The following is a 26,679-nucleotide window of genomic DNA, read 5'->3' on the forward strand; positions in this document are numbered from 1 at the left end:
ATTGCAATGCATGTGTAGATGCTGACTGGGGCACAAGTGTGCTACAGCACGGAGCTGCCTGTTGGTGAGCCCTGCATTGTAGTAGCCTCATGCCCCAGCCAATACCTCTGCAGCACATTGAGCCTAGTTGAAGCAGCCCCAGGCTGGCAGGTTGACCCCTGGGACTTCCTGCCAGCCAGGACTGTGCTGCCCTGGCTCAATATGCTGCAGTCCCAGATGCACGTGTAAACACTGCACCCAGGAGCAATAAACTCCAGCACAAACTTCACACTGTTTATTGCATCATGCTAATTTCACATGTAGATGCATCCTGTGAAGACTTTGATATTCTAACTATCCTATTTAACAGTTTTTAAATTGATGTATGCATTTTGATATTTAACATATAAGGCCCCAACTATAGTTATGTACTTGCTTACCTTTGAGCATTTGAGTAGACCCAGTAAATAATGAGACCAGTGTATTCAAAGCCCAAGTATGTGAGTAAACTGCCTTTGATTTGGGAGCTAAGGTTTTTGGTTTTTTGCAGGGATGGTTCTGAAGTATTTATGTGAACTACTGCATAGGGTAGAAGACAAAGGAAGTGGTCTTAAGCAACCCTTTGAGAAACTGTTTAACAGATGTACTATTTAAAATGTTTAGAATAGTTTTTGTTCATTTCACATACTCTGGATTGTAAAATATTTCGACTGATACTTTTCACAAACTCACAGAGTAGAAGATTTTGAGCTCTGTTTGATAACTAAGTTCAGTTTTTTCTCAATGTATGCAGATAGATGAACTATCCCAGCAGCTGAAAACAGAGTCAAAAAAATCTACACAGTTAGAATCTGCAAATCATGATTTGCGAGAACAGTTGTCTTCTATGAAGATACTACATAAGAATCATGAAAAGCTGGAAAAGAATAAATGGCAGTTGGAAGAAGAAGTTGCTAACCTCAAACGCCATGTAGAAACGAATATGATGGACCACAATCAAATAGAACACTATAAAAGAGAGATTGAAGAACGAGCCAGACAAGAAATAAGACAAAAACTAGAAGAAGTAAATTTATTTTTGCAGGTTAATATATTTACTACTTGGTGCTTTGTACAAGCTTTATATTTATTTTACATTTATTTAATAGTGGAAAATGTTATTTTTTAGATGTTTCTAGTATAGTAATTGAGGAACTGGAGACAGAGATGAAGAAAAAATATAAAGAAAAGAAAATTTGGGCACAATCTTTGATTCCTTTTCTATAGTGCCAGCAGGTCATTCTGTCACAAAGCCCATCCCAAACTGACTTTTTTTTACCAGGAAGAGGACTTCCAGCCTGTCTTCCACATAGAGGAATAGTATCCAAAAACCTTAGCAAATAACCTTTTTGTTCTCTATATTTATTTTACAGAGCACAATAACCTTCCCTCCCCTGTTCTTTAGGCTGTCATTCATCAGCTCCTAGAAGGAGAAAGAAATTAGAGGACGTTTAAAAGGATAGGGCTTTTTTTATTCTTTGTGAGTGGATGCAAAATGATACATGTATGCTCTAAGGGTCATTGGTACTCAAACTTGCCATAGCAGATGATTTTATATGCCTAAACCGTGTCTATTCTGAAGACCAAATGTTGATAAAACACAAGTAACAAAATAACTTTTTTGGTTTCCAATAATTATTTACTTTCTGAAAGTATTATATGCATGAGTTTGTAAAATATTTGTAACTCTTTCACCAGCCCTGGGATTGGAGCTGGAGTTAGACTGCCAATTGAATATCAGATTTGATGTAACAACAGCCTATTAAGAGAGTTTCTTTCTAAGCTGAAGTCATTCTTTTGTGTAGTGATTTTAGAGTTCTCCATTCTTTAGTGTTGGCACTAAGGAATAATAGTTCCCTGAGTAAACTGGTGTACTTAAGTTGTGTTTGAGAATCTCACAAGGAGGAAAATTCATCTTTGCTTTTTGATTTATTAAGATAATATGATTTGCTTTAGACACAGGCAGCCTCCCAAGAGACATTAGAACAAATAAGAACTACTAATAATGCTTCTCTGAGAAACCAACTGGAGCACAGAATGAGAGATCTGGAATCTGAACTTGCTAGAATAAAAAACACTCAGCAAGACAGCATTTTGCAAAAGGAGTCCACCCAGACAGAATTGGAAAGGTACAAAGACCTGTATATGGAGGAATTAAAAATTAGAAAATCCTTGGCAAGTAAATTAGAAAGGTGAGTCAAAGCCTTTAAACCAAAAGATAAATTGTTAATTTTACCCATTATTAAATTTATCTCCTAAAACCTCTCACAGCTGGACCTATACCACATGATGTGCATAAAGACTGGGCATTTGTAGAAAGCAATACATTTTCCGTTAGTAATGAGTAACTTGATTTGATATTCTATAAGTAGTAGAAATATATTTAATTTGTATAAAGTGCAATATGTATTTTTTTTCAATTTTTATCTTTTGGCTGTTATACAGTAATTTCTTCTTTGTTCATGGTAAGAAAGAAATTATTTATTGTATTATAGGCCCAAATCCATATTTGAATGTAAAAGTTGACTTCTGAATAAATAAGCTCCCTCTTGTGAGGTAATTATATGCTGTTTCTCTCTCAGCACTTCCCAGGATCAGCCTTCTTTGAAAGGATGTATTATCCAATTGTTAGAGTACTAGCCTGTGACTTGGGACATCCAGGATAAATATTTTTGAACAGCCACATTCTAGTTGAAAAAGAATAGATTATCTCAGTGATCAGATAATTCAGTTGTGGTGGTGAAATAATTAACAGAAAATGTTTGCATGCTTCTTAACTTTTTATAGAGCTAATGACAGGCTAGCAGAGGCCAATGCTAAACTCCTCCATGAGCGTCACAAGAGCAAATCTTTAATTGCCAACAGCATTGTAAATGGAAGTCTGACTGCAAGTCCAGTTCTGGATACAGCTCAGCTTGGAAATCTCGGCAACAATTTAGCACTAAATAGAAGTCTTGGTCTTGGAGGAAGCTTTATAAATCCAGCTGGAAATGCATTATCTTCAAAAAACAGAGTGGAAGCTTATCTGGCTAAGGTGAGCAATTCCAAATGTCATTCTTAGCTCTATTTGGAGTACTTCATATCACCATTGTCTTAGTTAATATAATTAAGGGACATTAATTTTAAATGTGAACATTTCCTAATACTATTAATCTAATTCTATAAAAGCTTCAATAACTAATCAAGAAAACAATACACATATATATTATTTGTTTAGGAAGAAAAAAATAAATTAGTACTCCTACTTACTGTGGGTTATAAGACCATATTTACAAGTGAGCATTCACACTTGCCACAAAGTATCCAACACTTTACACTTAAAAAGAAGAAAAAAAATTCTAAAGAATATATGTATGAAGAAACTCATAGCACAGGGACATGTTAAGCATTTCTATACCAAGATAATTTGTATTAAGGGTTTAGATGAAAAGATTATGAAATTATCCTAAAGCTATCAGCATTAATTTAAAAGAAGAATACATAAATTCTACAGAAGAGGTCCATAGTACCTTCACAGAACTGCTATTGCGGGTGGCGGAGCACGGCTCTGGTGGCGGCAGCGGGAATGTGGCAGCAGGAGCCCAGTGGCAGCAAGCGTGGAACTCCTGTAAGCGTATTTAAAATGCAGGTTCAGCATTTGCAAATATATGAAACCGTGAATGCTGAACCTGTGAATAGCGAGGGTTTTCTGTATAGGCAATAGGTTTCAAAATTGTCATTAACTTCAATATGATCAGTTATAAATCAATTTAATGTGCAGATCAATTGTATATTTCATTAAAATATTCTTAAAACCTTCTAAAGTAGATTTAATATTACTTTAGGTCTTTTCATTTCAGTCAATTTATGGCTTAAAGTGGATTAACTATATATCAACTTCAGTTAAAATACCTAACATTAAACAGTATGTACCATTTGCAAACAAGGTTTCCGTAGTGGACCAGCACAATCATTCATTTCCTAGGGAAAGGTTCTTGAATTGAGTGGTCAGATTCCCCTAGGCCTCTGCTGTCCAACTTCTAAGCCCCCAGGGGCTGCACAATTGGGAGCCACATGCTGTGTGGGCCACAGACCATACACCACATGGGCAACTTCCCACCTCCACCTCCACTGCTGCATCAGGTGCCCTCCGCTGCCCCACTGCACCACATGGGTGTGATATCCCCAGTCCCACAAGCCCTGGATTCACCTCCAGCTCCCTGTTGTTTGGTGGGCTGTGTGTGTTTGGGGTGTGTGCGCTGAGAAGCTGGGAGTATTGCTGGCTGAGTGATTGCTAATTGCTGCCTGGGCTTGACAGAAGCCCTAATGAGGGAGCGGAGCCAGTTCAGGCCCAGCAGGGTATAAAAGGAGACTCTGAGCAACCTGGGAGCCAGCAAACAGGGGCTGCAAACAGGGTAAATGGTTTGCAGGCAGTTAGAGCCTTTCAGCTTGCTGTGAAGAAGCAGGAAAAAATGGGACCTTTTGGGGCCAGTGAGCAGTAAACAGGCCAGCTTCCAGGCAAATATGCTAGGGAAGGTGTGTTTGGAAGAAGGGCAATAAGAGAGAGAAGGCAGATTAAGAGACCCAGGGAAACAACTGGAGGACATCACAGTGCCAGAGCCACTACCTTTAGCGGCACGGCGTACTCTTTACAAATTTACAAAGCATTGTTTGGATTCGGGGAGGCGGGGGGGTTAAATTTTATATTTCGAGCTTTCTTATTTTCAAGGTAGGGAGGCCAAATTCTTCCTAAATAGACTGCCTCTTCTCTGTTGTTTTTTTTTTCTGGAGCAGGGTCCTATTTTGGAGGGGGGTTGGCAGGGGGTTGTTGTTTACTTCACATGTATAAAGTGCCCCCTGAGCAATTTTCTCTTATCAGCTGTGGCAACAGGTTGGAACCTGTTACTGTCTCTTGAAAAATAGTTTTAAGAAATACTGTTTCACTCTCTCCATCATCCTTCTCATTTCTATGTCCCCCAACCCCCCTGTCCCCACTCCCTACCCTCAAAAAGATACCCATCTTTGTGGTTGGGCATGGTGCCAACTGCCATGGCAGACTTATATACTTTGGGGATTTAAGTCCTGCCTAACCTTTAGTGGAATCATTCCCCGTGTTGATAGGTAATATCAAGGTATTTTCTGTCAGGAACAGGACAACATGCCTAATGAGAGATTGATGTGCCAATCCTTCCTACTGAGGATTAAAAACTAGTCATGCATAGCTGAACCTGTACTTACTTGCTTACTTGCATAATTGCTGCATGTCATCTCAGACGCTGAGAAAATTTCCATCTTCAAGAAATCTAGAGCCTTGCTTATTCTCATTGAGTACCCTTCACCCAGACACTATAACCTAGGATGTAGGAACAAAAGCAGAAAAGAAAACATTATTAGAACTGGCCGTAAATGTATTTATAGTAGTTGTCTTAGCATCAGCTGCCTTTATCTCAGTACCAAGCCAGCTACTGTTTTAGCAGTGTTACCTGTTTGGCACTGCTAAAATGTCAACAGATGTGGCAGCCTTGGCATCATCGCTAGCACCAACATCATCATTGGTGCCCCAGGAGAGAAGAAGTGAAAAGTAAAGGCCAAATAGCATGGTTTCAGACAAAGAAAGGAAAAGATGTTCTTATGCCAGGAACTGAGCATCTGTCCTCTGCCAAAGAAGTGGCACTCAGTAAGCCAGCACCACTGATATCCACCCTGACAAAGCACTGGCACTGACCACAAGACCATCTGGTTTCTCTCTGGGGACATCATTGGCTCTAGAGTTGAAACTGATACATCACCCTTCATTACCATTATTCAAGAAATACTATTCACTGTTGCCAAACAATACTTTCTCTTTAGTATCAAGCAGAGATGTCTCCCTGCTACTGTCTGAATGCAACCCTAGAGCCTGCACCAGATCACTCTTGAAGAACATTAGCGTGCTTGGGCTGACCATGCACAAATGAGCCAAAACCAGTATAACATACCAGACTGGCCTTACTGGTCATCATCTTCACAGGTGCCCCACACAGATTTCATTTCTTTATGTCCAGGAAGATGCTGGGTTCTGGGGTGGCAGCATTATCCAAATTGCCAACACCTCAAACAGATATGAACGTCCAACAACTAAAAACACTAGAAAAATGAGTGGCCCTAGACTGCTGAAAAATTCATCATCACCACCTGTTGAGATGGCCACATCAGCACCTATCCTAAGGACTGATAAATTGAAACCAGAACCTCCCATATAACATAGCGACAGAGAAGCACTGTGACCTCACCAAATTTCCTGTTTTGTATCTGACATAATGGCACAAATCGGAGGAAACTATGCATGTTCCATGGTTTTTTTTCTCCTTTGTTTTAAAATAGCTTAAACAGCTATCTAAACAGTCTCATTAAGAAAAGGAAACTAAAGACAATATCCAACAAAATAGTTGGAAAAAAAATTTTAAGCAAGCTTTCGCGTTTAAAAACCCTTTGTCAGGCTGAGGAAGTCTCTGCAGTTGGTGCGCGCTCTTCCTGGATGGAATGAAAAGTAAAGAAGCCAGAGGCTGGGCTGGTATTGCGTACAAGACAGTCTGTGAAGATGTAGATTGAGGAGTCAGTGGGTGAGAGAGAGGCTGGGTAGGGAGGGAGAAGGGATGAATAGTGGAGAGGTACCTGAGCAGTCAGATGTCAGGCAGGTTATAATGTGTCATAAATCCAGGGTCTATATTTAGTCCATTATTTTTAGTATCCAGGAGGTTGATGAAGTGGAGTTCATAGGCTCGTCTCTGGGAAGTGTTGTGTAAGTTTCCTTTGAGGATCAGGACTGAGAGATTGGAGAGAGAGTGGTTTTCTTGTGAGAAATGTGCCCCCACCGGTAATTGGGTATTCTTGTCTTTGATAGATTTGCAGTGTGCATTCATTCTGGTGCTCAGTTGTTGTTTGGTCTCTCCTACGTATTTTCCGTTAGGGCGTTTGGTGCACTGGATGAGATGTATTACATTTCTGGAGGTGCAGCTGTAAGATCCGGGAATGCTGATGGCTCTGTTGTGGGGTGTAGTAATTGTGGGGGTGGTGCAGATATGTTGGCAGGTTTTGCATTTCTTGTCATGGCATGGTCTGGATCCATTTGGTGTGTTGTGGGCCTGAGAAAGTTTGCTTCTGGTGATGAGGTAGTGAGGTTTGGTGCTTGTTTGAAGGCTCAGATGGGTTGCTCTGGGAAGATCTGTTTAAGAATAAGGTCTCTTTCTAGCATGGGTTGCAATTGAGGATTTTCCATATGGATTTGAGGGAGGGGTTGATATGTTATAACCAGCGGTGTGCGATTCGTTGGGGGGTTTCTTCTGTACTGCAGCAGTTCTTCATGTGGTATCCGGGTGGCTCTCTATTGTCAGGAAGTTGTTTTTTCTAGCATTCAGCCTAAATTTGATTTGTCTTTCCTCATTTTATCGTATTCCTCTTCATAACATTCCCTTCACCTATCTTAAAAAATATTTCTCCAACCTTTTTATTAATTAGATCCTACATCTCTTTAGTGTGTGACAGTTAGCAGTCATTAAAGTAAGTGTGTGTGTGTGTGTGTGTGTGAGTGTATTTTCTACCTATTGATAGGAAAATCTAAAATTTTAGGGGAAGCTTAGCTTTTTATTCCAATACAAAGTTTCCTTTCCTAGGTAATGGTAGGTAGAACCTTAGCTGTTAGCTGGTAAATCCAAGATTAATTTACCATTCTGTTCTCTTCCCATTTCACTCAGAATATTGTTATGATAGATCCTGCAGTATCTTCTTTGTTATTTTACATCAGCTGCCATATGTTGTAACAGAATATGAAACTGGTCTCCAGTTTCATCAATATTAGTCCATCTTTCTTTTCATCAGGTAAAGCCACAGAGCATTAGTCCTCTGGCTTGCTTTTCATGCAGTTATGGATCTTTAATCACTTCCTAATGTCACTCAATTTTCTCAGCTCCCTGAACAATTGGTTTTATTCAGTAGAATTATTTGTCAAGTTTTTTTCCTTTAAAAAAATCTTGCTGGATAATAAACCAAAGTTTTATAGAGACACATGCAGTCATTGCTAGAGAACAGCTCAGTAAAAAATGTATTTCAAATGAAGACCAAAACTTTATTTTCCCACACAGTATTTCATCATCATAATCTTCTCTCTGTCTTGCCTGAAAAATTAAGAGAATAAAATACAAAATACAATTTTGGATTAAGATTTCTAAATTAAGGATTCAAATAAGGGAAAAACAAAAAGATTGCATAGGCTTTCATCAGTAGAGATTTTGAGGGTCAGTTGCAACAGCTCATCAGGGGACGGAGGGGCCAATCTGCCACCCTGACCCCTTAGCCCGGCAAGTCTCCTGCTTCCCAGGGGCCCGCATCCGGGACATTGCAGAGAGGATCCCCAAGCTCCTCAAACCCACAGACCGCTATCCCATGCTCCTTATTCATGTGGGCACCAATGACACGGCTCGGAGCACTCCCAGCCAGGACATGAGGCGCTACAGGGATTTGGGAGCGGGGCTTAAGGGTCTGGGGGCACAGGTGGTGTTCTCGTCGATCCTCCCAGTCTCAGGCTATGGGCTGAGAAGGGACAGGAGGATCTATGTGGTCAACCAAAGACTGCGGCGCTGGTGTCGTCAGGAAGGCTTGGCTTTCATGACCACAGCCCGCTCTTTGGCGAGAGAGGCAGCGAGCTGCTGGGAAGAGATGGTCTCCACCTCTCTCCCCTAGGGAGGAGGCTCTTCTCAGCCAGACTAGCTGACCTGCTCCACCGGGCTTTAAACTAAGCCCGCTGGGGGACGGGGGGACGACCGCCACTGCTGGCCCGCTGAACAATCCTTGCAAAGCCAGCGGATCATGGCACTCAAGGGAGCCTGCCCCAGCCCCAGCCCTGGTAAAATCTGTGGGCAAGGAAGGAGCCCCCCAGGGGGCGCTTGCCTGCCTGTACACAAATGCCAGGAGCTTGGGGAATAAGCAGGAGGAGCTCATCCTCCTGCTCAGTGCAAACAATTACGATGTCATAGGGATCACGGAGACCTGGTGGGACTCCACCCATGACTGGACCACGGGGATAGATGGCTATACCCTGTACAGGAGGGATCGTGTAGAGAAAAGGGGCGGGGGTGTAGCTCTCTATGTTAAGGAAAGCTACGCGTCCCTGCAAGCCGATATTGGCGACCAGGGTGGACGGCTGGAGACCCTCTGGGTTAAAATCCATGGGGAACACGGTACAGGGGACACAATGGTGGGAGTCTATTACAGACCTCCCACCCAAAGTCCTGAGCTAGACCAGGAGTTTGCCCAGGAACTGGCTGAGGCAGCTTGCTCCAGGACCATGGTTGTCATGGGTGACTTCAATTACCCAGACATCTCGTGGGAGGATCGCTCAGCAAAATCTGAGCGGTCGCAGAGCTTCTTCTCGTGCGTGAATGACCTCTACCTGACTCAAGAAGTCTATGGGCCAACGAGAGGCAAAGCGCTGCTCGACCTGGTGCTGGCTACTGGGGAGGACCTAGTCGGCGACATAGTGATCGATGGGAAGCTGGGTGACAGCGACCACGAGCTGATCACCTTCACCATCCGCCGAAAAGCTGGCAAGTCAGTCAGCAACACGCAAGTCCTTGACTTCAGGAAAGCCAACTTTGACAAGCTCAGGAGGCTTGTCAGTGAGGCCCTAAGGGACTGTGACCGCAGGGAGAGGGGAGTTCAAGAAGAGTGGTTGCTCCTCAAGGGAGCGATCCTCAATGCACAAACTAAGTCTATTCCATCTCGGAGGAAAGGCAGCAAGAGAGCACAGCAGCCCCCCTGGCTCTCCAGGGACCTAGCAGACCTCCTGAGGCTAAAAAGAAAGGCCTACAAAGGATAGAGGATGGGAGTCACCTCCAAGGAGGATTATTCTGCACTGGTCCGGTCCTGTAGGGAGCAGACCAGGAAAGCCAAGGCTGCAACTGAACTCCAGCTAGCTTTGAGCATCAAGGACAATAAAAAGTCCTTTTTCAGATATGTGGGGAGCCGGAGGAAAAGCAGGGGCAACGTTGGACCCCTGCTGAACCAGATGGGGCAACTGACAACTGACGCCCAGGAAAAAGCCAACCTATTAAATAGGTACTTTGCGTCGGTCTTTCATCAGCCCCATGGGACGCCTGTGCCTGCTACAGGGCCAGGAAGTCCGGGTGAGGGTGATCCCCTGCCCTCCATTAATGCTGACTTTGTGAAGGAACATCTTGAGAAGCTGGATACCTTCAAGTCAGCCGGCCCTGACAATCTTCACCCCAGGGTACTCGAGGAGCTGGCGAGCATCATAGCCCAGCCTCTAGCGCGGATCTTTGAAAACTCTTGGCGCTCTGGTGTAGTGCCCGAAGACTGGAAGAAGGCCAACGTGGTGCCTATCTTCAAGAAAGGGAGGAAAGTGGATCCGGCTAACTATAGGCCCATCAGCCTGACTTCTATCCCGGGGAAGATCTTAGAAAAGTTTATTAAGGAGGCCATCCTTAATGGACTGGCCGACGCCAACATCTTAAGGGATAGCCAGCACGGGTTTGTTGCGGGTAGGTCTTGCTTGACCAATCTCATTTCCTTCTACGACCAGGTGACCTATCACCTGGACAAGGGAGATGAGATTGATGTCATATATCTTGACTTCAAAAAAGCCTTCGATCTGGTGTCCCATGATCGTCTCTTGGAGAAACTGGCCAATTGTCGCCTTGGGTCCCCCACGATCCACTGGCTGGAAAATTGGCTCCGGGGTCGGACCCAGAGGGTAGTAATTGATGGAAGTCACTCATCGTGGTGTCCTGTGACCAGTGGGGTCCCCCAGGGCTTAGTCCTTGGACCCATACTGTTCAACATCTTCATTAACGATGTAGACACTGGAGTCAGAAGCGGACTGGCCAAGTTCGCCGATGACACCAAACTTTGGGGCAAAGCATCCACGCCAGAAGACAGGCGGGTGATCCAGGCTGACCTGGACAGGCTCAGCAAGTGGGCGGATGAGAATCTGATGGTGTTCAACGCCGATAAATGCAAGGTTCTCCACCTTGGGGAAAAAAAACCCGCAGCATCCTTATAGGCTCGGCAGTGCTATGTTGGTTAGCACTAGGGAAGAAAGAGACTTGGGGGTCATCATTGACCACAAGATGAACATGAGCCTGCAATGCAATGCTGCGGCTAGTAAAGCGACCAAAACGCTGGCTTGCATCCATAGATGCTTCTCAAGCAAATCCCGGGACGTCATTCTCCCCCTGTACTCGGCCTTAGTGAGGCCGCAGCTGGAGTACTGCGTCCAGTTTTGGGCTCCACAATTCAAAAAGGATGTGGAGAAGCTTGAGAGAGTCCAGAGAAGAGCCACGCGCATGATCAGAGGTCAGGGAAGCAGACCCTACGATGACAGGCTGAGAGCCCTGGGGCTCTTTAGCCTGGAAAAGCGCAGGCTCAGGGGTGATCTGATGGCCACCTACAAGTTTATCAGGGGTGATCACCAGTATCTAGGGGAACGTTTGTTCACCAGAGCGCCCCAAGGAATGACGAGGACGAATGGTCACAAACTACTACAAGATCATTTCAGGCTGGACATAAGGAAGAATTTCTTTACTGTCCGAGCCCCCAAGGTCTGGAACAGCCTGCCGCCGGAGGTTGTTCAAGCGCCTTCATTGAACACCTTCAAGATGAAACTGGATGCTTATCTTGCTGGGATCCTATGACCCCAGCTGACGTCCTGCCCTTTGGGCGGGGGGCTGGACTCGATGATCTTCCGAGGTCCCTTCCAGCCCTAATGTCTATGAAATCTATGAAATCAGCTCCTAATTCTACTCTCTGTTCTGCTAATTAAATTACTTTGTGTAACTCCACTTTTGTTTCACAGTGTGGCTGCTCAGACCTGAATAAGGCTAGTTCCTCAAGTGAATGAACTCAGGTATATGAACTCCAACGGATTGTTGAACTAAAGACAAATTCTGAGTCAAATACAGCTCAGCCTCTTCAAACTTCCCACACAATTACTTAAAAATTCATATACTGCCCATATTTGGCAAAAAAGCTTTCAATTGAGCAACATTTTAATCCCTCAAAAAAAAAAATGTTATGGTTGTTATTAATGCAAGTGTAAGTTTTTGCATACATTTGAAGGCATCTGGCATTCTTGGACAAAATTCATGTAAAATGAAAATGAAAATTCATGTTCGTTGTCCTGCTCTTCCTTCCATCTAGGGATTGATTTAATTAACTGAGGGTCAAGACCCAGAAAAGGCTGGCAGCAGTGAAGGCCTCCACTAGCTAAAATGTAGCTTCTGTTCTTGTTAGACTGCTTTTAGTCATTTATTTAAAAATTGAGGACACTGTCATTTGTTTTTTGTTCTGACCTGTAGCCTATGCAGAAGCCTTTCATTTTATATGCGATATGGATTCTAAGGCCAGGTCCATATGAGCAGAGACATACCTTTACAGCAGCACAGATAGTAGTGGCACAAATTTCTGCTGCTACTTTGTGCCCCAGTGCATGCCCCTGTCCTTGTGTTTTGCAGCAGGACATATTGTCCCGCTGTTCCACATGCTGCAGGGTGGGGTGGGGAGGGCTTTGCTGCAGAGCCCTCATGCTGAGGCAGACAGCCAGGGGAGAAGCCAGCCCAAGTCTGTCTGCTTCTCCCCCGTCTCGAGGCACACTGTGCCCGGCCCAGCTAGGGAGTGACTGGCTGGGGCACAGGGTACCTCTGCATGGGGGCTGCACAGCATGCAGAGTAGAAGGAGCAGGGAGCCCTGGGCTGCCTGCTCCCCCATACCTGAGTTTGTCCTGGCAGTAGCTACTTTGGCATGGTTTGTGCCACATTTTTTCCAGGGTTTGGGGGGTTTTTTTGGTACCAGGAAATCCCAGTAGCAAATTTTTTCCAGCGGTGCAAATTAGCAACATTGAGCACTGATTATTGTGCAACTCATGTGGTTTGCAGCACCACAAACCACATGTGCCTGCACATCTGGATCCAGCCTAAATGGTCATCAATGGTGTTTGTTCTTGAAACATCTAGTCACATTGCAAGATGAACAAAAAAATTTGCCACCATCTGGATGGAAGGTTCCTATAGGGAATTGCATTACACGATCCTGTGCTGAAATGTATTTAGCTTTTTAAATTTATTTTCAGTCATCTCCAGACTTCAAACTATTGTATTTAACTTCTTAAAAGATGTCGCTGAATAATTATTTCACTCTACCTTACTGACTGGTGCCATTACTTAGTCTATGTCAATACAAGTTGACAGTAATTCTCAATCACATGATCTGTGATTGTAGTGGTATTGTTGCATAATTTTCACAAATTTCATAGACATTAGGGCTGGAAGGGACCTTGGAAGACCATCGAGTCCAGCCCCACGCCGGAAGGGCAGGAAGTCAGCTGGGGTCATAGGATCCCAGCAAGATAAGCATCCAATTTCATCTTGAACGTGTTCAATGTAAGTGCTCCAACCACCTCCGATGGCAGGCTGTTCCAGACCTTGGGGGCTCGGACAATAAAAAAAAATTCTTCCTTGTGTCCAGCCTGAAACGGTCTTGCAGTAGTTTATAACCGTTAGACCTCATCATCCCTTGGGGCGCTCTGGTGAACAAACGTTCCCCCAGATACTGATGGTCACCCCTGATAAACTTATAGGTGGCCATCAGATCACCCCTGAGCCTCTGCTTTTCCAGGCTAAAGAGCCTCATAGATCTCAGCTTGTTGTCGTAAGGTCTGTTTTCCTGATCCCTGATCCTGCACATGGCTTTTCTCTGGACTCTCAAGCTTCTCCACATCCTTTTTGAATTGTGGGGCCCAAAACTGGACGCAGTACTCCAGCTGTGGCCTCACCAAGGCCGAGTACAAGGGCAGAATTACGTCCCGGGATCTGCTTGAGAAGCATCTATGGTTGCAAGCCAGCGTTCTGGTCACTTTACCAGCCTCAGCATCGCAGTGCAGGCTTATGTTCATCTTGTGGTCAATGATGACCCCCAAGTCTCTTTCTTCCATAGTACTAGCCAGCGTAGCACTGCTGAGCCTATAAGGATGCTGCAGGTTTTCCCTCCCAAGGTGGAGAACTTTGCATTTTTCAGTGTTAAACACCATCAGATTCTCGTCTGCCCATTTGCTGAGCCTGTCCAGGTCAGCCTGGATCACCCTCCTGTCTTCAGGTGTGGATGCTTTGCCCCAAAGTTTGGTGTCATCGGCGAACTTGGCCAGTCCACTTCTGACTCCAATGTCCACATCATTAATGAAGATGTTGAACAATAAGGGTTCAAGGACAGAGCCTTGGGGGACCCCACTGGTCACAGGGCACCATGACGATTGACTTCCATCAACCACCACCCTCTGGGTCCAACCCTGGAGCCAATTTCCCAGCCAGTGGATCGTGGTGGACCCAAAGCCACAATTGGCCAGTTTTGCCAAGAGGTGATCATGGGATACCAGATCGAAGGCTTTTTTGAAGTCAGGATATATGACATCAATCTCCTCTCCCTTGTCCAGGTGATAGGCCACCTGGTCATAAAAGGAAATGAGATTGGTCGAGCAAGACCTACCAGCAACAAACCCGTGCTGGCTATCCCTCAGGAGGTTGGCGCTGGCCAGTCCATTAAGAATGGCCTCTTTAACAAACTTTTCTAAGATCTTCCCCGAGATAGAAGTCAGGCTGATGGGCCTATAGTTAGCCGGATCCACTTTCCTCCCTTTCTTGAAGATAGGTACCACATTGGCCTTCTTCCAGTCTTCAGGCACTACACCAGAGCATCAGGAATTCTCAAAGATCCGTGCTAGAGGCTGGGCTATGATGCTTACCAGCTCCTTGAGTATCCTTGAGTATCCAGATTGTCAGGGCCAGCTGACTTGAAGGTATCCAGCCTCTCAAGGTGTTCCTTTTCAAGGTCAGCATTGATGGAGGGCAAGAGATCTCCCTCACCCGGACCTCCCTGTCCTGTAGTGGGCATGGGTGTCCCATGGGACTGATGAAAGACCGACGCAAAGTACCTATTTAATAGGTTGGCTTTATCCTGGGTGTCAGTTGTCCCATCTGGTTCAGCAGGGGTCCAATGTTGCCCTTGCTTTTCCTCCGGCTCCCCAATTTTAGACACAAGTCAGTTGTCTTCGTATTGCAGTAGGCATTGGGACATTCTAAAACAGCATATTATATGAATAATATGCATTTTTTAGCTGATTTCACAGACAATCCCATATTTTATGTTTTCCATGGAATCACATACTAGGTAGACCCTTAATCATAAGTTGTTTTTTTCTGTTAATATTCTGGGTAGGTAGGCTGTGTTGCATCTGTAACATACCCATGCACGAAACAGGCATATAGGGTCAGGTGTCTGTTGACTAAAGCATGACTGCAGAAGCTACGTTGGCTTTGTCAGTGCTGTTCAGTCTGTTGATTTAACATGATCCTGTCCAAGCTACCAATATACATGCATCATCTACATACCCTGGCATTTAAAACCAAAGATTTTATCAAAAAACCTTGTAAATATTCTGGAAAAAATTACAAACTTAGTGGGGTTAACAGAAACCTGGTGGGACTCTACCCAAGACTGGGCAGTACACATTGAGGGCTATAAGCTGTACAGAAAGGATAGAGTGGGGAGGAGACGGGGAGAGGTTGCGCTCTATGACAAGGAACGTTATACATTGACCCTTATCAAAATGGAATCGGAGGAGGAGAAAGTAGAAGGATTGTGGGTTAGGATACATGGAGGTCAAGGGGAAAGGGATTTGGTGGTAGGGATCTGCTACAGACCCCCACACCAAGGGGAAGAACTAGGTTTGGAACTCCTGAGACAGCTCTTGGAGACCATAAAGACTAGGGAAGCGATAGTCATGGGGGACCTAAACTACCCTGACATTTGCTGGGAGACGCAGACAGCAAATTTCCACCGTTCACACAGGTTCCTATCCTGTGTACAGGACCTCCACCTGACGCAGAAGGTACATGGTCCCACTAGGGGAAATGCCTTACTGGACCTGGTATTGGCAATGGAGGATGACATGTAGGGGACCTACAGATCAGTGGTCACCTGGGGGACAGTGACCACCAAATAATAGAGTTCATCATAAGGCATAGTGTGGGAAAGGTAACTAGTAGGGTGGAAGTGCTAGATTTTAGGAATGCTGACTTCAGCGAGCTCAGGCGTTTAGTCGACGCACTGCAGAGTAAGAGATTTGGCGAGATGGGAGCCCAGGAAGGGTGGCTGTGCCTTAAGGAAGCAATCCTTCGGGTACAGAGGGAGATGATTCTGATAAGGGGGAAAAAGGGGAAGGGGCCAAGAGGCTTCCTTGGCTGACCAGAGAAATCCAGAGCAGCCTAAGGGCAAAAAGTGGGGCATATAAGCAGTGGAAACAGGCAGAGATTACTAAAGAGGAGTATACCTCCTCAGTTTACAGTTGTAGGGAGGCAGTTAGAAAGGCCAAAGCTACCATGGAGCTGAGGATGGCATCTCAAGTTAAGGATAACAAAAAATTGTTTTTCAGATATATAGGGAATAAAAGGAAGGCCCAGGACGGTATAGGACCACTACTGAATGGGCAAAAGCAATTGGTGACAGACAGGGGGGACAAGGCTGAACTCAATGAGTTCTTTGCCTCAGTGTTCCTAAATGAGGGGCAAGACAAGTCTCACAATGGGATTGTAGAGAGGCAACAGCAGGGCGCCAGATTACCAAGCGTCGACCCTGAGATGTCGCAGAGTCACTTGGAAGGACTGGATGCGTTTAAGTCGGCAGGCCCGGATGAGCTCCATCCGAGGGTACTGAAGGCACTGGCTGATGTCATTGCACAGCCACTGGCAAGAATATTTGAGCATTCATGGCGCACGGGCCAGGTCCCGGAGGACTGGAAAAAGGTCAGTGTGGTCCCTATTTTCAAGAAGGGGACGAAGGAGGATCCAGGCAACTATAGGCTAGTCAGTCTCACCTCCATCCTTGGCAAAGTCTTTGAAAAGATTATTAAGGCTCATGTATGCAAGAGCCCAGCAGGAAAAATTATGCTGAGGGGAAACCAGCATGAGTTCGTAACAGGTAGATTATGCCTGACTAATCTAGTCTCTTTTTATGACCAGGTTACAAAACCTGGTCGCAGGAGTAGGGGTAGACATCGTTTACTTAGACTTCAGGAAGGCCTTCGATACGGTATCCCATACGGTAATTTGTTCATACTGGTGAACAAATTAAGAGGCTCTGACTTGGATGACTACACAGTCCGGTGGGTGGCAAATTGGCTAGAGGGTCGAACCCAGAGAGTGGTGGTGGATGGGTCGGTATCGACCTGGAAGGGCGTGGGCAGTGGGGTCCCTCAGGGCTTGGTCCTTGGACCGATACTCTTCAATGTCTTCATCAGTGACTTGGACGGGAGAGTGAATTGTACTCTGTCCAAGTCTGCGGATGACACAAAACTGTGGGGAGAAGTGGACGCACCGGAGGGCAAGGAACAGCTACAGGACAGGTTGGACAAATGGGCAAAAAACAATAGAATGCAATTTAACAAGGAGAAATACAAAGTGCTGAACCTAGGGAGGAAAAATGTCCAGCACACCTACTACCTAGAAAATGACCTGCTCAGTAGCACGGAAGCAAAGAGGGATCTCAGAGTCCCAGTGGACTCCAAGATGAACGTGAGTCGTCAGTGTGATGAAGTCATCAGCAAAGCTAACAGCACTTTATCTTGCATCAGCAGATGCATGACAAACAGAACCAAGGAGGTGATACTTCCCCTCTATTGGGCACTGGTCAGACCGCAGTTGGAATAGTGCATACAGTTTTGGGCGCTACACTTCAAGAGGGGTGTGGATAACCTGGAGAGGGTCCAGAGAAGGGCCACTCGTATGGTTAAGGACTTGCAGGCTAAACCCTACGAGGAGAAACTAGGGCACCTAGACCTCTTCAGCCTCCTCAAGAGAAGGTTGAGAGGCAACCTTGTCTCTGCCTATAAATTCATCACGGGGGCACAGAAGGGAATTGGTGAGGCTCTTCTCACCAAGGCGCCCCTGGGGGTCACAAGAAATAATGGCCATAAGCTAGCAGAGAGCAGATTTAGACTGGACATTAGGAAGAACTTCTTCACAGTTAGAGTGGCCAAAATCTGGAATGGGCTCCTAAGGGAGGTGGTGCTCTCCCCTACTCTGGGGGTCTTCAAGAGAAGGTTAGATAGACATCTGTCTGGCTGGGGTCATCTGAACCCAGCACTCTTTCCTACCTATGGAGGGGGTAGGACTCGATGATCTATTTAGATCCCTTCCGGCCCTAATATTTATGAATCTATGAAACATAAACATTCTTATCTAATATAAAAGCTGTATGTTTAATTACAACACCACCACAAGTCTGACTCAAAGCATATGCTAAATTAATTAACAGTCTCAAAGACTGCTAACAGACATTCACCTAAAGCAGTGGTCTCCAACCTTTTTAAGGTGAAGATCAGTTTTTGAAATAAAGGGCAACCCAAGATCTACTGCCTCTGCCCCCCCACCCCCTGCACTGCCCTGCCCCCTCCTCCCCCCCAGGCTGGGTCAGGAACACCCTGCTGGGATCAGGAGCGCGGACCTTTCCTGTTCCCTGGCACTGCCTGGGCTCATTGCTGCCCCAGCCCTAGTGGCCTCTGAGCCCCCGGGGCTCTGGGTTGTGAGTTCCTGCCTTGCCAGCTCTTTATCCCCTAGCCAGTCCCAGCCAGGCAGAGCTGCATCCTCCCCAGACCAGAGCTGCAATGGAACTGGTGCGGGGAGTGGCCGGGAGCCCGGAACAAGCAGCGGCATGTTCTCCTCTTGTCTCTCAGCATCTCTGGGGCCATCCTTGGCCCCGGGACGCAGCTCTTGCTGCTCTGCTGAGGGGAAGTGGGTCCCAGTTGGAGCCTGGCGCTGTGAGTGGGGTGGGGAGGCTGGGACATAGAGACTGGCAGGGGTGGAGGGTGGAGAGCGAGCAGCGCCTTGCTGGGTACAGCCCTCTCGGGGCAGGGTGGAGCACCCCAGAGCCCTGCTCCTCCAGCCCAGGTGTGGGTCAGGCGCAGGCAGAGTTGGATCCCAGCTGGGCTGCACCTCCCACCTGGGGGGCACCACAGAGCAGCAGTACGGGACCCAGCGGTGTACCTGCAGCCCAGCAGAGTGCACCAGGATCCTGCTGCCACCTGCAGCCCACAGCAGGCTTGGGGTGAGCATAGCAGACAGGGCACATGTCCCCTGCGCCTTCCCCTCCCTCCCTCCCCCCCCCGCCCCCCCCCCCCCCCCCGTGCCTGGGCAAACTGCCTGGGCTCTGATCCTCCGGCCTGGCCAGGGCCCCTCTCACCCAGTGGCAGGGGGTATGGCAGGGCATGGAGGGGGATCGTTCCACTCACCCAGTCCAGCCCCAGGCAGCAGGAGGTGTGGCTCAGCACAGCCACGTGCATTCTGCTGCTGTCCTGCTGCTCATATGTCCCACCGCTCCCAATCGTAGAGCATCTACCAGTTGATTTCAGTCTGGGAGAGATGAGTGCGTGTCCGCTCAGCACCCCCAGACTAAGATTGACTGTCAGAAGATGCACGATCGACCAATCAATTGAGATTGACTGTTTGGTGACCACTGACATAAAAGCACAATTGGATCTAATCCCTTATCCCACCAGTCTCGCTTCCTATCATGCCACATGTGCATGCCAGGACATAAAATGTTGGGATCAGGGATCAGACCCCAATCATGCCCTTCTTGTCAGTGCAGGGGCAACATGGGATCATGATCCCAGGTTCCCTCTACACCAGCAAGGAAGCCTGACAATCAGCTGATTTTTGGCTGTGTCTGGAGACCCACTGGGGCCAGCTTGAGCCCCACTGTGGTCCTTGGAGTCGGCCAATGATCAGCCTGTTGTCAGATAGAACTGGAGCATACCAGGGCTCCAACTGGCCACTGTGCAGTCCCTTATCCTGCCAGTGATCAACTGATTATCACCTGGCAGGGACTTCTCCAGGGCTTAAGCTCAGGTATGGTCCCTACCAGCCAATGAGCAGTTGATATTCAGCCAATGGGGATCGCACCAGAGCCTGTTGAAGACCCCATTGCAGTCCACCCTGCCACATGTTCATTTTAAGATGCAATGAAAACCAGCCACAAAATCATTACACGTTTTTATGTAATAATCTTGTGGCAGGTTTTGCATTTGGCTTTCATCCCACTATTAATTGCCTGAATGTGTGGCTTGGTTACAATTTAAGGTACAATCAAGCTGGTTAATTGCGTTTTTGTGCAATGTCTCCCAGGAGCCAAAGTGTAAACATAATATAAAACCTTTTTGAAAAGCATTACAAGTATATAACCATTAATGAAACAGACTCATCAGCATTAAATGTGAGGCCACAAATATTACCTTCATTTTTCATCTTAAATCATAAATACTGTTCTTCAAAAATGGCAACTGTAAATTTGGAAAAATCCATCACAAGTCATTACAAATTGTATCAGCAGAAACTTCTGTTAGCTCATTATTTTAGTGAGGGAGGTGGTCCTAAATTTCTCACGCCCCTCTTCCCCCTCCCCCCCCCCGCCCCTTCCACACACACATGCATTCTGTCCCTTCTAACTCCTAAGATTGAACATGATGGGCTTCTTTGTCATTAGACAAAAGTGAGAAATAAGCATTGCTTTCCTTTTTCAAAGATAGATGAACATACACACAGCATGCCCTCTGTATCTTATGCTCTGTGATATAGATAGCTAGTTCCCAGAGTTTATTGGTTTATGCACTGGTATCTTAAAAATTGGCATGAAGCAAATAGATGAAACATCAAATTCCATTTCCTGCCAGTAGTACCTATACTACAGTGTGGGGACTCCTGATTTAATCCTTAGTTAAGTCCTTCAAGGAATTCCACTGACTCCAGTGGAGATCTGCCAATTTGTGGTTTCTCACAGGATCATGGTCTTAGTAAACATTAAACAAAGGGCTATACATAAAACTAATAAAAATAAACATTATTATTTTATAATATAAAATGTTCTCTCTGCTGTTGACCACCATCTGCTTGAGTCAGAGTATCTATAGACTCTTTTCATCTACATAACATAGGGAGAATCTCCTTGTTTTGCTTATTTATTAGTTTCAATTCACTTTTCAATCTCACTTTCCATCTATACTCTTTCTGTTACAGTAATTGGCATTTCTTTAATCATTTTATTTTCTTCATGTATATGTGGGTCTCATTTTCAGTTTTGACTTATAACCTTTAAACTTAACCTTTCTTCTTACTTCTTCAGCTCCTTGATCAAAAATCTGTTTCTTCCTTCTCTTCTCTGCAACCAGATACTTGACAAGGTGTGTAGTCAGCATTGCTTAATGCTATGTAGTTCTGTGTGGGTACACTTATCTATTTACATTATTAAATTTTCTTTTCAGTTGAGAACAGATTATATCTATGTCCAGAATACTGCAAATTTAAAAATACGGTTTGTATAGAATATGTCTTTTAAATATTTTTTTAAAATTTTATTAGATAAAAAGTAATTTTCTCACTTACCAATTCTTTTGCAAAGTTCACTGTTTGGAGTTTCAGACATTGTTATATAGTTGCATAGTCCATTAAGTCCTGGGAAAGAAAACGAATCAGTCAAATTAATTTATTGCATATGGATTAATATCACACTGTAATGCCATTTAGCTGGTACCAGCAAATTGCCAGTCATTAATGACCGGGGGGGGGCAGCACCGGCAGAGTGCTGCCACCCAGCACCCCATGGTGCTGCCACCCAGCACCCCATGGTGCTGCCACTCCGGCTCCGTGCACCCCCCATGTCCCCTCTCACACCCCGCCTCCAGCTCCATGCGCCCCTTCCACCCCCTGCATCCAGCCCCATGCGCCTACTCCCTGCCACTCCTGGTGCAACTCCATGTGCCCCACCCCCTGCCACTCTACCCTGTCTTCCAGGAACAGGCAGGGAGGGGAGCTTGCACGTGGCAGCAGCAGGCAACATGCTCCCCTTCCCCTCTCCCTCCCTCCCCACTGCCTCCCCCTCCCTGCCACCTGTTGTCAGGGTTGGGTGGCGGCAGCAGCAGCGGGGGGGGGTTGCGGCAGGGGGGGTGCTGCCACCGGAAAACCCCCCTTAACCTTCTCACTCCCCTTCCTTCCTCCCTTCTTCCCTGCCGCCTCCCCCTCCCTCCTGGCTGTTGTTGTGGGGGTGGCTTCCTTGCTTCCTCACTCCCTCTGTCTGTAATGCTCCAGGCCCTCGCAGCCAATTAACATGCGTCCTCTCAGTGGTGCATGCGCAGTTGGCCCAGGGCGTTATGGACAGACAGACAGACTAAGGTGTTTATTATATTAGAATGATTTTATGATTAATTCTGTTCTCTTCCTCCTCCCTCCACTTTAGATTGTAGTAGTGATTTGTTTTTCCTCATGCTCCCTTCATTATGTTGTTTGTTGGATTTTTTTGTTTTTTTAGGATGGAGTGAGTAATTCCTAGCCAAAGACAAAAAACTCCTAATTACCAAGTGCTAATGTTTTATAGAACTCAAAGATGTTGTTCTCTTCCCTTAGTTAATTCCTCATACAAAACTGTGCTAATTCCTACTAAAAGATATTTCCTTCCAAAAATGGATACAGCTGGGAAGATGGAACTTACCTTTAGATTGGACATTAACATTTGTTCACTGACCCATAGAAGATCATTAATAACCACTTGCTTTGTAACAGCCATTGTTTTCTGCTGCTGCAACTTGATCACTGACAAAAGTACTTCTAGAAAGCACATATGTGGCCTTTGGATCCATGCACTCCATGCATTTGGTGACAAGAGCCTCACCCTCCCAGTGTAGTTTAAGCCATGACTGATGCAAAACTACAAACAAAATCCCTGTATTTCAGAATTCTCAAATGGGAATTGTATCTAGATAGATGCTGCAATAAGATAAAAGCCAAATGTTTGCTCACTTCTCTGGGGAAATTAGAGAACTATTAGAGGACCATTCCTAGTTGCAACAAAGGCATAAAGGAATCTCTCATTACAGGGTAAGACTTAAACCCAAGCAGATACTGTACTTGTTTCTAGACCATTCAGTTAGTATGACTCCTCCCACAAGTTAGACGCATGGTTTCAGTCAAGGCCATGTACAACTGCTCAGTTTCTACCAGGAGAACTGCTGTTTCCTAGTAGAAAACAAAAGTATGCAGACATTCAAGCTTTTTCTGCCAGGGCAAAAATGGCTGCTCCAGGTTAAAAATAACCTGGGAACAACCAAGGTTAAATTTTTCCCAGGAGCACCCTTTCTCCTGGATTAACTCCTTCTGAGAGCCAGGGGGAGTGGAGCTGGGGGAAAGGCTCCCATGTCTTCCTCAGGTCAGGTCACCAGTAAAGTGTAGGAAACAGTTGTTCCCCCCATTGTGTAGACCAAGTGGGGAGAGGAGGAGCAGCTGTCAAATGTTTCTCACCTGCTTCTCGCATCCAAGTTCCCAGGGGCAGAAGCAGGTCAGGGCTTTGTTACGCCAGTCGCTCTGCTCGTCCCCCAGGCACCAGACCCAAATGCAGAGATCATTGCCTGCTTCCTTTTGCCCCACCTGTCTCTCAGCTGAGTAGCAGGGGTAGTGATTGAAAAGCCAGTGCAGCCAAGGAACCGGGCATGTAAGCCTGACTCTTGGCTCCACCTGCTTCCCCTTACAGCTGCCTACCACTCAGCTGAGCTACAGGTTCAGCAATTTAAAAGCTTCCCAAGCCCACCTCCCAGCCCCTCTGGCTTCTCCTTGTGGCAAATTAAAAGCTGGAGGATCTGGGAGCTGGGCATGCCAAGGCTCTTCACAAGCCTTGCTCTCAGTCCCATCCTGTTGCTGCCCCTGCCACTCAGGTGGGCAGCAGGAGTGGAAATTTCAAAAGTTGGAGAGGCCAAGAGCTGGGTTTGGGGAAAGTCTCCTCACACTGGGCTTCTGGCGCCCCAGCTTTCCCTTGTACAGCTGAGTGCTCCCCCTAACCCTGCACTTGTCTAAGTCAGGCCAGTGGAGTATAACAAGTGCGGCTGTTCTATAGAGGGGGAAAACTGGGAGGGTTCCCACCATGAGGGAATGCCCCCTTCCTACTAGACAGCTGATTGGTGAAATGGGGGGCATTCTCCCAGGGTTGGACCCTTCCCAAGAAATGTCACTTGGCAGCCTGTCCCCCAAGCATGGGAAGAGGGCAGGGTGTCGAGTAATGTACTCCCTTAAGGATAGGGATGGCCCAGGGAGCAGCCCTCTAATGCCCCTGGCTGGAGAGCTCACATGTGAAGCTCTCCAGTCATTCGGTGAGAGGAATGTCTATACAGTCCACTTCCTAGGCTATTTTTCTATCAGAAGAAACAAACATCTGTATGCAGCCCAAGGTTGGCACAAAGTAAAATGTTGATAATCTTTGGCATTCCAGACTACTCTACATCCCTTCTTCAACAACTGTCCAACTTCAGTAGACAATAACCTGTCCTGAATTATGTTGTTAATAGAGATAGATAGATATATATCTCCATGTATGTTATAGAGCCAGAGCAAAATAATGTAACCTTCAGAACCAAAAGTTTCTCTGGCTCTATTCATGTTTTTATAGGAAGGGTAAAATTCTAATTGCCTTGGACCTCAAAAGGCTGAATAGATGCATGAAGAATAAAATAGAAAATTAGAATCTAGCTTCAACTATTTCTTAATCTCCAGACTACTTTTTAAACTTGGACCTAAGAGAAGTTCATCTACATCATGGGTCGGCAACCTATGGCATGCGTGCCCAAGGTGGCACACGGTACGGTTTTTATTGGCACGCAGACTGCTTCCTGCCTCAAGGGGCGGGAAGAGCCGTGCCCAGATCGAGCAGCACGTGGCTGCCCGGGAACAGCCTTGCACTGCCGCCAACCCATGTCACCAACCCCAGCCAGGTAAGAGCCCCGGCACTGCGCAAGCCCAGCCCCAGCCGGCACCACTGCCTCCACCCACTCCAGTGCAGTGCAGCCGCCAGGCTGGGGCCATCAGCGGTACTGGGATAGGGCCGGGGCCATGGATCTGTGCAGGCTCCGGCCCCATCCCAGCGCTGCAGACAGCCCCAGCTTCGGCCATGTGCTGCTGGTGGGCCCAGCCCCAGCCCTTACCACCACTGCTGGCCCAAGCCCAGTGCCACTGCTGGGCTGGGGCCATCGGCAGTGTGGGGATGGGGCCAGGGACCACCAGGGCTGGGGCACTGCCTCCACCCATCCCAGCCCAGTGCTGCCGCTACGCCGGGGCTGTCAGCAGTGCTGGGATGGGGCTGTGGACCTGCGCAGGCCCCGGCCCCATCCCGATGCTGCCAATGGCCCTGGCCGCCACTGGGCTCCAGCCCCTCGTTGCCCAGGTCCCAGCCCTGCACTGCCCACAGCTCGGGCCTGGGCCTCAGCCCCACACTGCCCATGACCAGGGCTCCAGCCCCAGCCCCATGCCATCAGTGGGCCCTGGCCCTAGCCCCACACTGCCCATGGCCTGGGCCCTGGCCACACCCCCATGCCGCCAGTGGCCCTGGCCCCAGCCCCATGCTAGCCACGGCCTGGGCCCCAACCCCGTTCTGCCCATGTCTCAGGCCCTGGCCCCAGCCCCAACCCTGTGCTGCCAGTGGGCCCTGGCCCAAGCCCCAGCCCCATGCTGCCCACGGCCCCAGCCACATGCTGCCGGGCAGCCCTGGTCTCAGCCCCGCGCTGCCCACTGCCCCAGCCCAGCCCGAGCCCTACTCTGGGCCCAGTCCCATCCCAGCGCCACTGACAGCCTCAATCTGCTATGTGCTCCTGCTCCTGCTATGTGCATCCTGCTATGTACTCCTCCACCCTCGTTTTGGTTTTCTGATATGCCAGCACTCTGGCCCCTGTCAAGGTAGACATTGTGGGTTTTGTCAGCATTCCACCAAAAAACATTGCCTACCCCTGATCTACATAGTCTGACCCTAACCTTTGGCTTTCCCACAGAAGTACTCACAATAAATAGAAAATACTACTTTTTAATCTGTTGTCTTGTTTAGAAAGATACTAGTTGTAACAGGAGTTCATTTGTAGATTGTAGTGACTCATCTGTGCTGGCCTTTAAAGTATTTTCTCATCACAGCATCATCCACAGGAATCTTGCAAGTAGTGACCCTGACTCATCCCCAAAACTTCAGTTACAGAAGCTAGTCCATAATAAAATTATAAAGAACCCTGACTCCTTTTCAAAGGATTGTTCACTTAGCAGTCGAGACATACAAGGAGAATTAGTGTCTTTCTGTCTGAAGAGATGTTCATCAAGACAAAGTGGCTGTTCTCTTATTTTCTATAGAAGGACAAGTGTCAACCATCCCTTACCCCCAGGCTGTAATAATCATGATCATATTATGCCTTATAATTATATTATGCCTACATATTTTATCTTCTAGTTCTGTGTGTCTAACTTTGTAGGATCACTCCTGAAATTCTGAACATCTCTTATGTTGCTGAAAATTTAGGAAAGTTTTTTTTGTACCACTTACTCCATGAGAAAAAAAGTGTCCCTAAGGATAGATGTAGGTTGACACCAACAAACAACATTTTTGCGGTATTCTTTGCTTCATTTTCTGGAAGCATGAACCATGTTTTTTCAGTCATTTGATCCAACTTGCTTCCAGCTTGCTCTTCCTTTCTCAGATCTAAGTGAGAAACTCAACAGAGACTTCAAAATACAGAGGAAAAGCAGGGCAGCTCCTGCATACCTGTGCAGGCACACAGTGATCTGTGTGGACCAT

General features: G+C 46.6%; 1 protein-coding gene across 5 annotated transcripts in view; it reads left to right on the forward strand.

The window, feature by feature from the left end:
* The window catches only part of ANKRD26 (ankyrin repeat domain containing 26), a 124,027-nt gene that overhangs the window by 90,340 nt on the left and 7,008 nt on the right, over nt 1-26,679 (forward strand). For all 5 annotated transcript variants that reach the window (XM_019485814.2, XM_019485807.2, XM_019485823.2 and 2 more), the window contains 3 exons: nt 773-1,063; nt 1,975-2,210; nt 2,806-3,052. In XM_019485814.2, coding sequence (XP_019341359.1) covers nt 773-1,063; nt 1,975-2,210; nt 2,806-3,052 — 774 coding nt within the window. The remainder of the gene's footprint in view (nt 1-772; nt 1,064-1,974; nt 2,211-2,805; nt 3,053-26,679) is intronic.

This window comes from Alligator mississippiensis, chromosome 5 (assembly GCF_030867095.1).
Source record: "Alligator mississippiensis isolate rAllMis1 chromosome 5, rAllMis1, whole genome shotgun sequence".
Taxonomy (NCBI): Eukaryota; Metazoa; Chordata; order Crocodylia; family Alligatoridae; genus Alligator; species Alligator mississippiensis.